Raw genomic sequence first — 16028 nt, 5'->3', positions numbered from 1 at the left:
CCTCAGTTTCCTCTGTCCCTCCTAAACCTCTTTCCTAATCCTACTTTCAGTGCTATCATTCCCTGTGGCACTCCCCTATCTCAGTTCCTCCTGTGGCAATAAGCTCCCTCTGGAGCCCCAAGGCCACAGGAAAAACACTGTACATGATCCTTACTTGTACAGGCTGTTGCTTGTCCTGCTTCAGCAGACTGGTACCAGTTGCCTGGATCCCGACAGGCTCCTTCCTCAACACATGCTGGCGCAAGAGCTGTAACTCACAGTTTCTTTCAGCCAAAGCATGCACCATCTTCTCAGTAGTGGCCTGATTGAGGAAGAAAAAAAATAGGGGAAGACTGGGCTTTCTTAGAGACTACAGGAAAACATCTTGATTGATAACAAAAGCATTCTTCAAATAGTCTGGTAGCTACTGCTCCTGGTCACTCAGTGATTCCACTGCAGCCCTCTCACTCTGGCTTGCCAGACATCTACAGCCTCTCTACCTACAGAGGAACAAGTTGCTCTGCTTCCCTCACCCCCCTTCAGAAGGGGGGGGGGAAAAAAAGCAGTAGAGAGACAAGAGGAGAGAGTTTGGCCTTTCAGCCTCCTCTTTTTTTGTGAAAGGAAACTTGATGTAAAGTATCTCAGTTAACACTAAATTGCATCCAGTGTGCAAGAGCTGGCAGAGCAGGAATTGTGGCATTACATGCCCAGGATCCTGCAGCAGTTTGACTGAAGTGTAAGTTGCAACACAATGAGCAAAGCTTCCTCAGAGTTCTGATCTACACAAGAAATAGTCGAGTCTTTCTTTCTGGTCTGGTAATACAGACTTATACAAGTAGCAACCCTCAACCCCCCCCCCCACCCCATGGTCCCTCCAACTGCCTCAAGCCTGAGAACATGAACACCCAAAAGGATCCCAGCCTCCTTCCTCATCACAAACACTGACACAGCTGAACACTGCTACAAGTGCTCCTATCATCACGTGACCAACCTAAAAGCAGCTTGGTGATTCTCCAGCACTCAGCAACTCCAGTAGCTAGAGAGAGGCTTCAATATGCTTAACACGAGGCAGAATCATCCACCCCAGCATCCCCACTGCAGCACTGCACACAACTCACTTTGCTCCACTGCTCCTTGGTGCTCATGGCCTGCAGCAGCTCCCGGATTTCAGCATCATGCTCCATAGCTTGACGGTTCCTGTCACTGAGAAGCTCCTGCAGCATTTTTTCCTTGCGCTGAAGACGTAAGCACAGCTCCTCTGCCACCTCACTCTGTCCTGGACCCAGCTTGCACAGTAGAGTTGCTGTCAGCTCCTGAACAAAAGGAGAGGAAGGGAGAGATGGAGAAACGTTACTATGAACAAACTGCAGCCTGTTCAGGGAGAAACAGCTCTTCAGTCCAGATGGAGCTGAGTCAACAACGTTTAAGAAAGCACAGGTTATTCACATGTGCTGAAAGCAGCCAGTTTCCAAGGCACTACAAACCGCTGAGCAGCAGGCAGCCAAGAGGCTCTGGCCTTGGACCACACTCTCTGCAGATGAACTGGCTTGGAAATCTAAGTGAAGGCCTTACCTCCACTTCCTTGTTTCTGTCATGCAGGCAAGTCTGCAGCTGCTGGATGATCCCCTCCTGCTCCTTCTGCCTGCTGCAGGATTTGGCCTCAATCTCTTCCTTGAGCCAGCGGAGATTTTCACAGGTTGCTGACATCTGCTCAAGTTCCAGTGTTTTAGCTTTCAGGAGGCTCTCCAGGCTCTAAGGACAAACAACAGAAGGAGCTCAGTCAGGGGCAGGGACTTTACCCTGCACAAAGACATACATCTCCATCCTTGCCAGGCACCACTTTCACATCCACATCCAGACCAGAAACACAAGAGCCCTGGGAACTTGCCCAGCACACAGGGACAGAGGAAGCCAACACCTCACAATTACTCTCCTTGACAGTGCAATCACGTGAAGGTTTGCCTTGCTCCACATCACAGCCAGGCTGGATTCCTACACACACCCTAGTACAAGGACTTACATGAATGGTGGCCTCGTTGCTGGACAGAACGTTGCGCAGCCTCTCCAGGTCACCTCCACGTTCTTTTATTGAGAGACGGAGCTGTTGCAGCTCTTGTTCTTTTTCCTCTAGAGCACAGAACTTCTCATCTACTGCTCTCTAGAATGACAAGAGTGAAATACTCAACGTGGGATAGAAAGGCTCTGCGGCTTACTGTTCTACATGGAGCACCTTAGCTCTCCTTTCCAGAAGGCTTCTCTGGAAGAATGGGCCATGAGGAACATGGGAGTCAGTGCAAGAGAGCAGTGTGGGGCTGTACTGTTGATGGTAACCCAAAGATTAAGCCACATGAAAAACAGGGATGTGTTACTAACAGATTGCACTCACCTCCAGCGCAGCATCCCTGTCGCTGACTCGCTGCTGCAGTTTCTCCAGCATAGCATCCATGGCTGCAGAGCTCCTGCCCAAGCTTTGCTGGCATTGCAGAAGTTCCCTTGATTCCTGAAGAAGTAGCACACAACCCAGTACAGCTGTCAGTCCAGAAAACCCCTGGACAGTAGACTGAGCATCTGATCTATTCACTACACTAATGGGAATTAGAACACCTGCACCTGATTGACTAGGGCCTGTCGGGGCTCACCATGCTGTGAGCTGAGGTATGTGGAAATCTGTGCCAGCTTCCTCACCTGAGGAGCACAAGAGCATCTCTTTCCCTCCCTTCTTTTAAGGGTATGTATTAAAGCTACAGACTAACTTCCACAACTCCACATACCAAAGGAGAAGGGGCCCTGGCTAGTTATGCTCAATCTGAGTCTTTCTGCATCTCACCTGCAGAAGCTGTTCTTTGCGAGCCAGGTGCTGACTCAAACACTGAACTCTCTGTTCTTGGGCCTGCAGCTCACGGCACTTTTCCCACTCCACAGTCTGGATCTGCTGAGCCTTTTCCTGCAGCTCTGCCTGCAGCTGCTGTACCACAGCACGCAGCTCCTGCGAAGGAAAAGCAAACACTTTGGCATTCAGTCCCCAACAGACCTGTGAAGAGTAGCTGAATCCGAAGGAACCAAGAATGACAAGGACTGCCATGAGAGCAGTCAGAAATGCTCTGCAATACTTCAGATTTCACATCTCAAAATACACTTTCATATTGAAGTTTGAATTTATTTCCCTTCCCAGGAAATCCATTCATCTAGATGCTTTACTCTAGCCACAAGCAGAGCTTTACAGTCAGTAACAGTGAACCTCCCGCAACAGCAGATGTTAACTTTGTAACACTGCAAAAAAAGACATTTGTAACAGCTAGAAGAGTACCTGCCATAAAACATCTTTTATCATGTCTATAGGATCCTAAATCCCCAGAGAGGAAGCCAAGGAGGCTAAAAATTCTGCACGCCATATTCAAGACAGAGTTAGTCAAGTGTGTCCACACTGGTGTAGGCAGAAGTGATGAATGAGAGCAAAGTATTGACTACACTACTGTTTCTCAGCTCTTACAACTAAGGAGACTTCCAGACTAGGTGCGTGCCATACCTGGTTGTGTTTCCAGGTTGCCTCTTTCTGCTGCTCTTCCTCATGTACCGTGCTCTCTAGGAGCTGGGCAGCCCTCTTGGCTTCAACCAGCTGATGCTCTTTCTGGCGCTGAGCTCTTTTTAGTTTCTGCACCTCCAGCTGTGTGCAGAAAAGCGTGTTCTGAAGATCAAGCAGTGCCACTTGCTGCTCCTGGGAGGAAGGTGTGCCCTCTGACATCTGACAAGAGAGAGAAACAGAGAAACTGAAGATTCACTTCACAAGAGGGATTTAAAAACCAAAATCCCTGCAGCACTAAACCTGATGTATTTCAGGCTTTCCCTGGATGTACCTGCAGCTGCCCCAGCTGGCTTCTGTGTAACATGTCCTGCAGCTTGGCCATTGTCTCATTCTGCCCTTCAATGACATGATACAGCTCTTCCGTCTGCAAGTCAAAGGATAGAAAGCATAATCATTGGCAAGGCAAGCATAAAGCCTTCCATTCCAAGCCTGCAGCATGGATTGTGATACATCAGTGCCACACAACACTAAGAGCTTCACAGGAACTAGTTTAATGAGATTCAGGATGCCCAGAAATATCCTAAGCATTTATTTTCAATCACTGCCTACACAGCTAGCACGCTTCCAGTAAGCACCAACCCAGTCCACCCCACCCATCCTATACTATTACCTCACTCTCCTTGCTCTTCAGGGCCTCATTCAGACTCTGAATTGTATGATCTTGTCTCTGCGATGTTTCTCGTACAGATTTTAATTCGAAATTCAGTTCATTCAGCTTTTCCTGTAATAACTGAATGCAAAAAGATGTTGGTCGAATGGTATGTATAAAACACCATTAACTCAAGTCCATACAGCTCAGCTATTTACCAGATTGAGACAAACAAGCCACCTTCCAAAGCCTGTAAGCACTGTTTGTGCTGGGTGGAGAACAGCAAATAAACAAATGCTTCTTTCCTCAACAAGACTTCTCCAGTGCTTTTAGTCCCTCCAATGCAACCATCACGTGCAGGGTGGAGGTTCCATGTTTGGGTTCACACATCATGCTGCCTCCCACATACTGTGGGACTTGCTCAGACCGCCCAGGACCCTACCCAATTCCTAGCATGCATGTTCCCTTAGGAGGGAAGAGCTAGAAGAGCTACTTCAGTTCAAACACTTACAGCAGATCTGAACAAGAAGAGGAAAACAACCCACCACACATAGAGAAGCTACACATCCTAAAAACAGTTTATTTGCTTCTGACTTCCCCCAGAACTCCACAGCTGCACCTTTACCATCCTTCAGCCCCTCCTCTTGCTGCCTCATTCCATCACCCAGGTACTGATGCAGCAGCTGCTGGTCTGCTGGCAGAGGTGACTGCACATTTGAGCTGCCCACTGGATTATTTAGCCTCAAGTTCTGGCTTCAGAACAAAGGAATCTAAGGAGTGCCAGCATGCCAACAGCATGGCTACAGAGGGGAACTTCTCACTAGCTCCAGTCTTTGATTTACAACCTGAGACACTTCTGCCTTAGACTTTTTTTAACCTAAAGAGAGTAACATTATTTCTAATAGTTTTAGGACAGTTCTCTGCTTTCACCAAGATGTATAAGAGCAGTGCAAACTGTTAAACTGTTTATTAGCATTTCTAAACATGTTGCTTGTTGCCATTCTTAGTTGATATGCATCTGCTTTGGAACGGAATCAAGCCTCAGTTTCATCAGAAGCTGGTGCAGCCACATGATCTCTTCTTGTTATTCATTAGTTTACACACCTGTCACGTTATCTCTTCTCAAAGAGACACTCCCCCTACACTGTTCAAACACTTCACCTGCATTTACTGAGCCTTGCCCCTGTTCTATTTCTCTGTCAACCTCTGTGGACTGAGCAGATCCAAGAGCTTACAGATGACCTCAGATTACAAATAAAGATTGTGTTCCAATGGTTTTATTGTTGCTTTTGTTTGTTTTCTCCTATTTAATCCCTGTTTTCCCAGTGGATATCATTTACCTTAGAGTTCAAGAGCATAACCAAGAACATCTACCCTTTGCAACACGCGTTACCTTTGACCTGCTTTAAGACAGTTCAGCTTTCCTAGTAAATCAACTTACAGCCTTAAAAGCTAAGTGAAGACGGGACCATCCTCTGCAATGATTTCCCATAAAGCTTGCAAAAGCAACAACAAGTCAGGGAAATAGCCCTGTTGTATCTCTGCTTCACCAGCTCTCACAAGGCTCATCAGGCAAGCAGAAAGTACCTTCAAAATCATGATTTGCAAAAATAAAACATGAGAAATTTACACAGTAGAGCTGGGGGGGTGGAAGCAAATGCCTTTAATTCAAGCTCCAGACAGCAACATTCAGATCCCCAGGCAGCTCACACACCCTTGGTTGGAGGGAAGTTGCAGGTGTCTGCCTTTGGAGAGGCCCAGGGGCAGCCTTCAATACTAACTGTAACAGACTCTTTAGGCACTGAATTTGCTGTTTGCAAATGAATACCTGGTTGGTAGCTTCAACTTGCTGGATTTTGCCCTGTGGTTCTGTAGCACACAGGTTGGCTGTGTGATCCCTCGATGCAGAATCACCTGGAGCTGGTTTCTGATGTTCATCTTGCAGATTCTGGGCAGAAAAAGAAAAAAAAGAAAGGAAAAAAAAAAAAAAAAAAAAAAAGAGAAAGAAAGAAATGGTTCAGACCTTGCACTGGCTTCTATTCCATTTGGCAGCCCTCGCAATGTGGGCTCAAACATACCCCTTGGGGCCTTTGTGTCTCCAAAAAACCATGATGCCCACATCTGCCTTCCCCAGAGTGGTGGTTGGCACCTAATTGCCCTCTGCCTGACTTGGCAGAGGTTCCTGCTGCCCAAGGCTCCACTGAGGCTGCCTGTCACTCCTCACTCCCTTACTGTGAGCCCAGCAGCTTGTCAGTCTCTAACCACTGTCTGCAGGCTGATGACAGATTAGCTCTCCACACCTAAGCAACAACCCTGAAACCCCCTGCGTGCCCTGCTAGCAGCTTCAGATGAACAAAGCCAGCACTGAGCTGAACTCCTTCCTATGTTCTGACAGACTTTGCTCACAACCTTCCATCCTCCCCCTCAATTCCTCTCCTGCCAGGAGCAGGCAGTCATCCCCTGCTCTGAACTCCTCCATTTGTGCTCTATGGAGCCCTTCCTCACACCTCCCCGTGCTCCAGTGCTGCAATTCCCTTCAGCCCCACAAGCCACAGCAAATTCAGAGCCCCAGCTGAGATTTCACCCATGAGACATACCCACACACTGACAATGGGAACGACATACTTTCTCCTCTACTTCCCCTTCCCCACGATTTCCTCCTCCTTCACTGCAGCTGCCTCTTGTCAGATGCAGCACTGGATTGTTTTTTATCCCTAAATCGATATTTTAATTGCAAACCATTTCTCAGTGCCCTCCCTTCAGCGCAGCTCCAGCAATGTCAGCACACACTAACTGAAACAAAGCACTTGTATAGAAAACAAGAGCAATAATCCCCGCACTGTCTAAGCCCCACATCTGCACCAAACAGCAGATAAAAGCCAGGCTGTGAGGGCACAATGCTTCCCTGGCTGCCAGCACAGCACCATAGGCAGCCTGATGAAGTGTGGCTTGTGAGTGTGCCTGATGAAGGCTGGGCTCAGTGGCATCTCCTTGGAGCGAGGAGCACTGTTGGTTTAAAGAGAAATGCCCAAGAGGATGGTTATCTAAGGATGGTGGTTATCTAAGGGATTACGTGCCCCGAACACCAGATTGCAGCAATAAATGTAAAGTGGGACTGTAGTTTCGCAAAGCAATAAGGGAAGTGTGATAGTATAAAAAAATAAAAATCAAAAAATAGAAGAGCTATTCCCTTATGCCACACCCTGTACTTAAGCCAGGTGCTGCTTGAATGAGGTCATAGCACAAAATGGGAAGGAAAACAACTAGCAGGAACAATTCGTGGCAGGGACATCTGGAGCCCCAGAGAAGCTCCCCAAACCCTTTGAAAGAGAAGGATGAAAAACCCCACACGCATAAGCCACGTCACGCTGAGTGTGCTACATTCTGATCACACAGAGCCTGGTTTTATGCTGTAAATACACCCTTAGCTGTGAAAATGAGCAGTCAGCAACACAGCACGTAGGAGCGGCGCCTACACCCGGCTTCACATCTTCATTCACCATTCGAGGGCAATGCTTTTGTGAGGCTGATTCGTTTTTAGTGTCCTCCATCCCGCCCCGGCAATTCCTTGAGCGGAGCTTTATGGGAAGAGCACAAAGCTCAGGGAAACGCCTGAGCAGATGGGGCAGGAAGCAGCACCCGCAGAATAAGAAGCATAATTGAGCACATCATCGGTTGCCATAGTAATAAACAAGCTTTTTCCTAATCCCTGAGGCTATCGAGAGAATTAGGCAGCACTAAGGCTGCTAATGCGAATGCAATTAGGCTGACATGGATATTCCTGAATTGAAGCTGAGTGGGGCCTTCTATTCATTACAGAAAGCGGTGAAAGAGTTACAAGTTCAGCTTTTTGACTGCACCCTAATGACGGTTTCATCAAAGCCAGAACAGAGCAGCACAGGACCACCACCCACACAGCTAACAGGAGCGTTCACTGCCTTGTTGCAACACCTGCCATTAAGGGATGAATCTGTCCAAGGGATCAGAAAATAAACCAATTATCTGGAATACAAACCCTGAAGTCATCCCCTGGCACAAATCCACCCGCAAGGAAAACACCTTTTCCTCGGGGCACGTGCCACAGAGCAGCACGCTCAGCTGGTCTGAGAGCTGACGTGCAGAGCAGGGCGATGGTGGCAGCGTGACAGGCAGGATCCTGCCATCCACCATTACCAGCACACAAAGGAAACACGTTTGCTGGAAAACACATGCCCAGAAGCTTAAAACTTTCCCTTCGGTTGTGGGTAAGAGTCAAATCAGCTTCTTAAAGAGAAAGCTGAAGTGAAACTGGCGTTTTCTCAGGAGAAAATGTGAAAGCTCGCAAGGAGAGAAGCTTCATTTCCCTGAACACAAAGAGGAAACAGATGACAGGAGAACCACAGGGGAGAGAGCACACCTAAAAAGGACTGAGCTGCCTATTCTTAGCCCTTGGCTCAGCTACACGTGGCTATCTGCGTTATCTCAACACAGAAGAATGCCTAATTGTCCCAAGGGCCAGGAGCAGAAACGCCGCTCAATCGAACGGCTGCACAATGACCTCTACCTGTACCCGCAGTGGCATATAATCCTCACAGAGGTCGTCCCACAGCTCTTGTAGTTCAGGAATCTCCAAGGGAAGAGCCAAGGGAGCTCTGGAAAAGGATTTTCTGTCTGCATTCAGGAAACCAGAACCAGCATACGCTAAGCCGGCAGAAGCGCTTCCATCTGCCAAGTCGCGGCTGAGCTTGGGGGGAGGCAGGCTGGACTTGATGGGAATAGGCAGCCTGCTGCCTCGTGGGCTCTGGATGGGTTTGTAGTCTAACCCCTTGATCAAGCTGAGGGCCAGCTCCAGCCTGTTCCCGCTCAGTGATGAACTAGGGGTCGTGCGGTCCTCTGCAAAATCATCGCATTTCCCGTTCCCCTTCACTCCCTTATCCGCATCTTCATCCTTCTGCTGCAGAGCGCTGGCCTCCACCGTTGTGTCCAGAGACTCAACAGAGGACGCAGGCGTGCCCTCCTCCATGCTCTCCCCATCCACGGGCCCTCTGGCACCAGCAGACTCCGCTGGGTCACATACAGATGACTCCTCGTTGCCCATGCTCACTGACCATCGGCTGGACAGCCCACAGGAGATGCTCCTGGCCACCTTTCGTGGCACTTTGCAAATTGCTTCATAGTCAGCATCAGCCACACGCAGCGCGGCACAGCCCCGGCATCGCCGCGGGCGGCCGGCGGCTCCCTCTGAAGCATGGCAGCTGTGAGGCTCCAGGACGTGCTCATCTTGATCCGTCCAGTATTCGTACCCAGAATAAGCAAAGTCCTCCTGCAGGAGGGCAGCGTACCGCGCATCGGGCAGGTTAGAAAGGTCCACGGTCCCATCCCCGGCTCTCTCATCCGTGCCGGGCTCTTCGTTGTTCCTGCGGTACATGCTGGCGATGCAGAACTTGAGGCGGTCCTTCTCCAGTAGCAGCTTCTGCAGGCGCTCGATGGAGAGGGCCTCGATGCGCGCGATAACCGTGTCGAACCTGTAGATGCGGTCCAGCATGAAGGCACACTTGCTGCATGCGAACTCGCCTCTGCCATCGCGGCACAGCTCCCTGCCCAGGACGTGGGACAGCAGCACCTGGAGGTTGAGCTTGGCCGCCGTGTGGAAGATCCATCTCCGCTGGTTGCCGCACAGCTCTCGAGCGCAGATCCGGCACGTTTCCTTCATCCTCTCTCCTTACAGCTCCTAACCCTCCCGCTGGGGCTTCTCCAGGAGCTCCCTAAGGCCTGCACTGCTCTCAGCGCATCCCCCTGGGTACCCCCCCCCCAGCCCCGCAGCACAGCCCCCTTCAGAGGGTCACGCACTGGGGCTCCCGGGGACACTCGAATACAGAACCCCAGCACCCCTCGCCGCCTCAGCGCCACCACAGCGGGGCGGCTCCGCTCCTCACAGCCCACAGCCCCGAGGCCGCCCCTCTCCTCACAGCCCTGCTCTCCTCACAGCCCCCCGCTCTCCTCACAGCCCCCCCGTTCTCCTCACAGCCCCCCCGCTCTCCTCACAGCCCCCTGCTCTCCTCACAGCCCCCCCGTTCTCCTCACAGCCCCCCCGCTCTCCTCACAGCCCCCCCGCTCTCCTCACAGCCCCCCGCTCTCCTCACAGCCCCCCCGCTCTCCTCACAGCCCCCCGCTCTCCTCACAGCCCCCCAATCTCCTCACAGCCCCCTGCTCTCCTCACAGCCCCCTGCTCTCCTCACAGCCCCCTGCTCTCCTCACAGCCCCCCGTTCTCCTCACAGCCCCCCGTTCTCCTCACAGCCCCCCCACTCTCCTCACAGCCCCCCCGCTCTCCTCACAGCCCCCACCCTGGGGATCCTCGCTCTCTCCTCACACCCTCGGACCCCGGGGCCGCCCCTCACCCCGTGCTGCCCCCCCTGCCCCCGGCTCCTCCGCTCCTCCTCCCCCTGATGAGGCTCCTGCCACGGCGGCTCCCGGCTTCTGGCTCAGATTTCAAGATGGCGGCGGGCGGCAGCTCAGCGCGTACGCGTCACCCGCGGTGCCTGCCGGGATTTGGAGTCCTTCCGCCCCGAGGACGCGCATGCGCAGTGCTCCGTTTGGGCGCGCATGGCGAGTAGCGCCTGCGCTCTGGAGCGCTGTGTGCTGTGCCGGTCACACTATAGAGCACCCGGTGCTGTCAGCTGGCCGCTGTAGGGCAGGTGGGCGCAGGTACCGATGGCCCCGCACACCCCGACACCGCACATGGGGGCAGCCCCAGCCGTGCCCCCAGCACTGCACCCACCTGCCCCACAGCCTCGTCACTGCTCCCAGCCGGCAGCGTCTCCTCCTCGTGGCCCGGCTCGTCCGTCCTCCTGCACACAGAGCAGATGGTGGATGCTCATTCCCGGGTGGCAGCGCGGAGCTTTGCTGGGATGGCACCCAGCTCACACCCACCTCAGTGCCGTGGTGTCACAGCCGGCTCCATTCCCGCTGTCCCCCCTGCTCCTCGCCGCCTCTTTCAGCTTGGCCACCAGCTCCTGGCACCGCTGTGCCTCAGCCTTGGCCAGCGCGGTGGCCTGCTCTGCCTCGCTGCGGGCCAGCCTGGCCTCCTGCACGGCACACAGCGCTCAGCCCCGGGGAGCCCCACTAAGCCCTGACCCCGCTATGTGCTGCCGCTCACCTCCTGCAGGAGCTGGATCTTGTTCTCCAGCAGCTCGTAGACATGTTCCGACTCCCGCTGCTGCTCCTCATAGTGCTGCCGGAGTGCAGCCTGGCTGCGGTTTGTCTGGTTCTCTGCAGCCACCCTGCCAGGTACAGCATGGCACAGTGTGACACGGCATGGCACAGCATGGCACAGTGTGACACAGCATGGCACAGTGTGACACAGCATGGCACAGTGTGGCACGGCATGGCACAGCATAGCATGGCACAGTGTGACACGGCATGGCTCAGCATCATGGCATGGCACAGTGTGGCACGGCATGGCACAGCATCATGGCATGGCACAGTGTGACACAGCATGGCACAGCATCATGGCATGGCACAGTGTGACACGGCATGGCACAGCATCATAGCATGGCACAGTGTGACACGGCATGGCACAGCATCATGGCATGGCACAGTGTGACACAGCATGGCACAGCATCATGGCATGGCACAGTGTGACACGGCATGGCACAGCATCATAGCATGGCACAGTGTGACACGGCATGGCACAGCATCATGGCATGGCACAGTGTGACACAGCATGGCACAGCATCATAGCATGGCACAGTGTGACACGGCATGGCACAGCATCATGGCATGGCACAGTGTGACACGGCATGGCACAGCATAGCATGGCACAGTGTGACACAGCATGGCACAGCATCATGGCATGGCACAATGTCACCCAGCATGGCACAGTGTCACGTGGCATGGCACAGCACCATGGCATGCACAGCAGGGCCCAGCCACCCAGGGCGCTCACCCTCCCCCAGCAGACAGGTGCTGCCCTTTATTTTTGGCCGGTGTCAGGGCCGTAAGCAGAGCCCCATCAGGCACCCCCCCCCATCCCCCGTGCCCATTCTGGTGCTCACCAGGTTTTGTCCAGTGCCTGCTGCTTCTCCTGCAGCTCCCGCTTCAGGCTCTCCACCTCCACCTTCAGCTCAATGTTCTGCAGGGCAGGAGGGACTGAGCTGGCACTGTTCACACACATCTCAAAGCCCTACAACACACCCAGCCCCCACACTGCTCCCTGTGCCCACTGAAGGCAGTGGGGGACATGCCCTTTGCCCCACAGAAGGGTGCTGGGTGCTTTTTGTCCCCATAACAAGCTGGGAACACCCACTGTCAGCAGGGGTCCACCCACCCAGGACAGCTGTTACAGCAGCCAGGTTGTTTAATCATGCTGGCTCCCTGCTGCTGATATAGCCCCACTTTGGGGGACAGACATGAGGTGTCCTTCATTTCAGGGCACAGACATGGGCTGTCCCCCCATGTGACAGTGCACAGACATGGGGTGAACCCCACATGATGAGTCACAGGAGTGGGGTTTCCATCATGTAACAGGACACAGGGGTCTCCACCACCAGCAGAGCAGATCCTGCCCTCAACATCCCATTTCCCTGCTCTGGTCAATGGCAGCAAGAAGCAAACTCCACTGCTCACCAGGATCTCTGACCCATACCGACAGCTGTGTGCCCCCATCCCCATCAAAGGGACAGCACTGGAGGGATATACCACCCAGCAGCACCTGCCCTATCCCCGTCCCCACAGGCGCTCTCACCCGCCGGTAGACATCGTCCCGGCTGTCCTCTCCTTTCTGCTGCACGCGCTCCTCCAGGAAGTAAATGCGGAGTTTGAGGCTGAAATTCTCCTTCTTGAGGTCGTTGAGGTGCTGGGACAGCGTGCGGTACCCGTTAGCCATGGCTGGTGCTCCATGGGGGGGGCATCCCGGCACCCCTCACATGGCGGCACCGAGCCCACGGCTCCCTGCCCGCCCGCAGCTCTGGGACGGGTACCCTCGCCAAGGCCCCTTTCCTATTTTTTCCCCTCCCGGTGCTATTTGTGGGGACAGACAAGTGGTGAAACCCGAGCCCCACGTGGCCCCCCCGGACGTCAGCCAGGAGGGCGGTGAGGGGGAGCGCGGTGCCCCACAAGGACGGCACCAGCAGTCCCATCCCCTCCTGGGGCCAACAGACGCGTCCCGCGAGCACCCCCTGGCCCCAGCAGCGGTCACCTTCTCGAAGTCCCGCAGGGTCTGCGTCTGGGTGAGGGGACCCTCCTCTGGGTCCCTCAGGGGACACGTTTGCACCGTGGGACTGGGATGGGGCTGAGCTGGTGGGGGGTGCAGAGTCCCCCCCGGTTCAGGGTCTTCATCGCAGTCACCCCACAGCCCTTCCATTGGGGTGTCCCTGTGGGACGTGGTGTCCCTTCCTGCCATGGGGCTGACTGCGGGGACGTCACCGTGGCTGGGGTCCCTGCGGAGAGGAGGGCACCTCCATGTTACACAGGGGTCCTTAAGGGGGCGATTTCATCCATTTGCTGCACGCACAGCAGCTTTGGAGAGGAGGAGATCTGATCAAACCTAATGTCACATCAAAGCATGGGCGTGCACAGGGGCAACATGCATGCCCACAGCTGGGACACGTCCACTGACAGAGCCCAGGGGGCCGTGCAGATGGCGGTGCCCATTTGGGAGCACTTTAGCCCCATTAGCAGCCCTGATCCCCCCCAGCAGGCAGCAGGGCCACCTGAGCCCCCCAACAACCCCCCTCTGTGTACTATTGGGGTTTGGGGAGGAGGCCCGGGGGGGCCATGCTGGGTGCTCAGGGACAGCTGCTCCCCCGCTGCTCGCAGCCCCCCCAGCAGCTCCAGGCACAGCGTGGCCCCGCTGCCTGACTGATTGCAGCTCACCCACTGCTAACAGCAGCCGCCGTCAGGTTTATTTTCAGCAGGGAAGCATGAGTCATTTCAGGATTGGGAGAAAAAGAAAACAGATTTTTTTCTTTCTTTCTTTTTTCTTTTTTTTTTTCCCCCCTTAAAACAAAATAATCTTTTTTTGTTGTCATTGTTATTTGTTTGTTTCTGAGCCCAAAGGTTTTCAGTGGAGTTCCCCATGGGCTCAGTGCTCTGCCCTTAGCCTGGCAGCAGCCACGTGGTGCCACGGCCCCTGCAGGAGGGCACAATCGAGTGCACTGACCTGAGGGGGTAAGGCATGGTGCCCAAAGCCCACTGCACCCAAAGGCATGGTGACCAGAGCCACAATATCCAAGCAAATGTGATACCAGAAGCATGACACCTGAGGAGACCCAGTGCCCAAAAGCAATGTGTTGGCCAAGGAGGCACGATATTTGGAGACACAATAGCAGAGAGAACAAGAATTTGGAGGTAAAGCACTCAAGGAGGCACGATGCCCAGAATCAAGGCACACCAAGACACGCCATACCCAAGGAAGCAAAGGATCCAAAGGCTCAATATCCAAAGACACAATACCCAGGAAAGCAAAATACCGAAGGCCAAAGAGACACGGTACCCAGAAACACAGCAAACAAAGACGCACCATACCCCAAAGCCTGGTGTCCAATGGGCAGACACCATACCCAAACCATACCAAAACAGACACCATACCCAGCGACGTGCAGAACCCAGCACCATGGCACACGTGGGTGACAACAAGACACGAGTGTGCCCCACAGCTCTGCAGCCCTGCTGGCACGAGGGGCGCCACACGGCCCTGACTCACAGCACCCACTGACTCACAGCACTGAGCAACAGCTTGGGGCCACCGCAGCCATCCTGACACCGAGACCAGCAGTGTCACCAGGGTGAGGGCAGAGGGTAGGAGCCGTGGCCCCATGGGAGAGCATCCCCCAGGTGCCCACCAATGCAACGAACCGGTGACTCACCTCCTGCTGCTGGGTCAGCTCCCACGGGTGGGCAGATGGAAAATGGGTGGACGGCCGCCCGAAGCCCCGCGTGCACAGCCGGCACGGCCAGGTGGGGCCGGGATGCAGAGCGTGGCACGGCTCTGCCCGCTGCCTCGTGGCAGGGATGGCTCAGCGAGGCCACCGTGGGAGGTGGGGCCGGTGCTGCGTGTGCCTGTGGCTGCGTGCAGCCATCCATCCGCCTGCGGTCACAGCACAAGGCGCCCATTGAGCGCGGTGGGACGGGGGGAGCGGGGTTGGCGGTACCCAGACTGCCGGCAGGGACGGCTCCTGGTGCGGAGCAGGCACGGACTGAGGCTGGATTTGGGGACGGGCACGAGATGGAAGAGCGGGGAGGATGCAGGAGCCGGGGTGATGGAGCCAGCTCCACTCTCGCACCATCTCCCCAGCCTCGGCCTTCCTGCAGGCCCACCAGCACCCCCCACCCTGCGGGCCGGGGTCAGCCCCAGCTCGGCCCCGCAGCGCCACGTCCCATGGCATGGCAGAGCACCCGCTGTTCCCCCCGACATGCCCACGGCAGCCGGCTCACACCCGCCGTGCTGGACCTTCTGACGGGCAGTGCCAGCATCGCGCAGCCCCGGGGCAACGCGCAGCATCCCGGCCCCGAGATCCTCCACTCGCGGCCCCGCGCGTGTCCCGGTCCCGCATCACCCACGCACCCCCCGCTCACCTCCCGCACCGCCGCTCACCTCCGCCGCGGGGCTCGCATCCTCCCGTCCGTCTTGGGGCTGCCCCGCGCCGGGCCCCGCCGCACCGGGAGCACCGGGGGGCTCCGCGGGCAATGCCGGGCCGCCCCAGCGTACGCCGGGGAGGCGGCTCTGCGGCACCGGGCGGCTCCGCCCGCCGCTGCATCCCTCCTCCTCCACCTCCTCTTCCTCGTCCCTGCCTCCATCCTTCCCTCCCGCTCCATCCCTCCCTCCCTCCGTCTACGGCCTCCGTCTCCCGGTGCCCCCGCCAGCAGCGACCCGACCTCCCGCCCTCAAAGCACCTTTG

The 16028-nt window shown here is 55.1% G+C and overlaps 1 protein-coding gene across 12 annotated transcripts in view; it reads right to left on the bottom strand.

The window, feature by feature from the left end:
* Window positions 1-15923, bottom strand: part of PDE4DIP (phosphodiesterase 4D interacting protein) — a 29569-nt gene extending 13646 nt beyond the window's left edge. For 6 of the 12 annotated variants that reach the window (XR_014932672.1, XM_032446102.2, XM_015869368.3 and 3 more), the window contains exons 1-11: window positions 8695-10130; window positions 5980-6099; window positions 4173-4292; window positions 3834-3926; window positions 3506-3721; window positions 2807-2965; window positions 2366-2479; window positions 2000-2137; window positions 1552-1731; window positions 1098-1292; window positions 155-301 (exon numbers count right to left, since the gene is read on the bottom strand). Coding sequence is in view for 10 of the 12 variants with exons in the window: in XM_032446102.2 (XP_032301993.2) it covers window positions 155-301; window positions 1098-1292; window positions 1552-1731; window positions 2000-2137; window positions 2366-2479; window positions 2807-2965; window positions 3506-3721; window positions 3834-3926; window positions 4173-4292; window positions 5980-6099; window positions 8695-9843 (2631 nt within the window). In the remaining 2 variants the exon portion in view is untranslated. Of the gene's footprint in view, window positions 1-154; window positions 302-1097; window positions 1293-1551; window positions 1732-1999; window positions 2138-2365; window positions 2480-2806; window positions 2966-3505; window positions 3722-3833; window positions 3927-4172; window positions 4293-5979; window positions 6100-8694; window positions 10131-10909; window positions 10980-11061; window positions 11217-11287; window positions 11412-12185; window positions 12263-12874; window positions 13163-13327; window positions 13569-14996; window positions 15158-15705 lie in introns of those variants that run through there. The other 6 variants (XM_085511181.1, XM_085511183.1, XM_085511184.1 and 3 more) reach the window with 4 other exon arrangements.
* Window positions 15924-16028: the final 105 nt, after the last annotated feature.

Source organism: Coturnix japonica, chromosome 11, assembly GCF_054131305.1.
Source record: "Coturnix japonica strain WE chromosome 11, WE-NBRP24, whole genome shotgun sequence".
Taxonomy (NCBI): Eukaryota; Metazoa; Chordata; class Aves; order Galliformes; family Phasianidae; genus Coturnix; species Coturnix japonica.
This window is presented reverse-complemented; position numbering and strand designations above follow the sequence as displayed.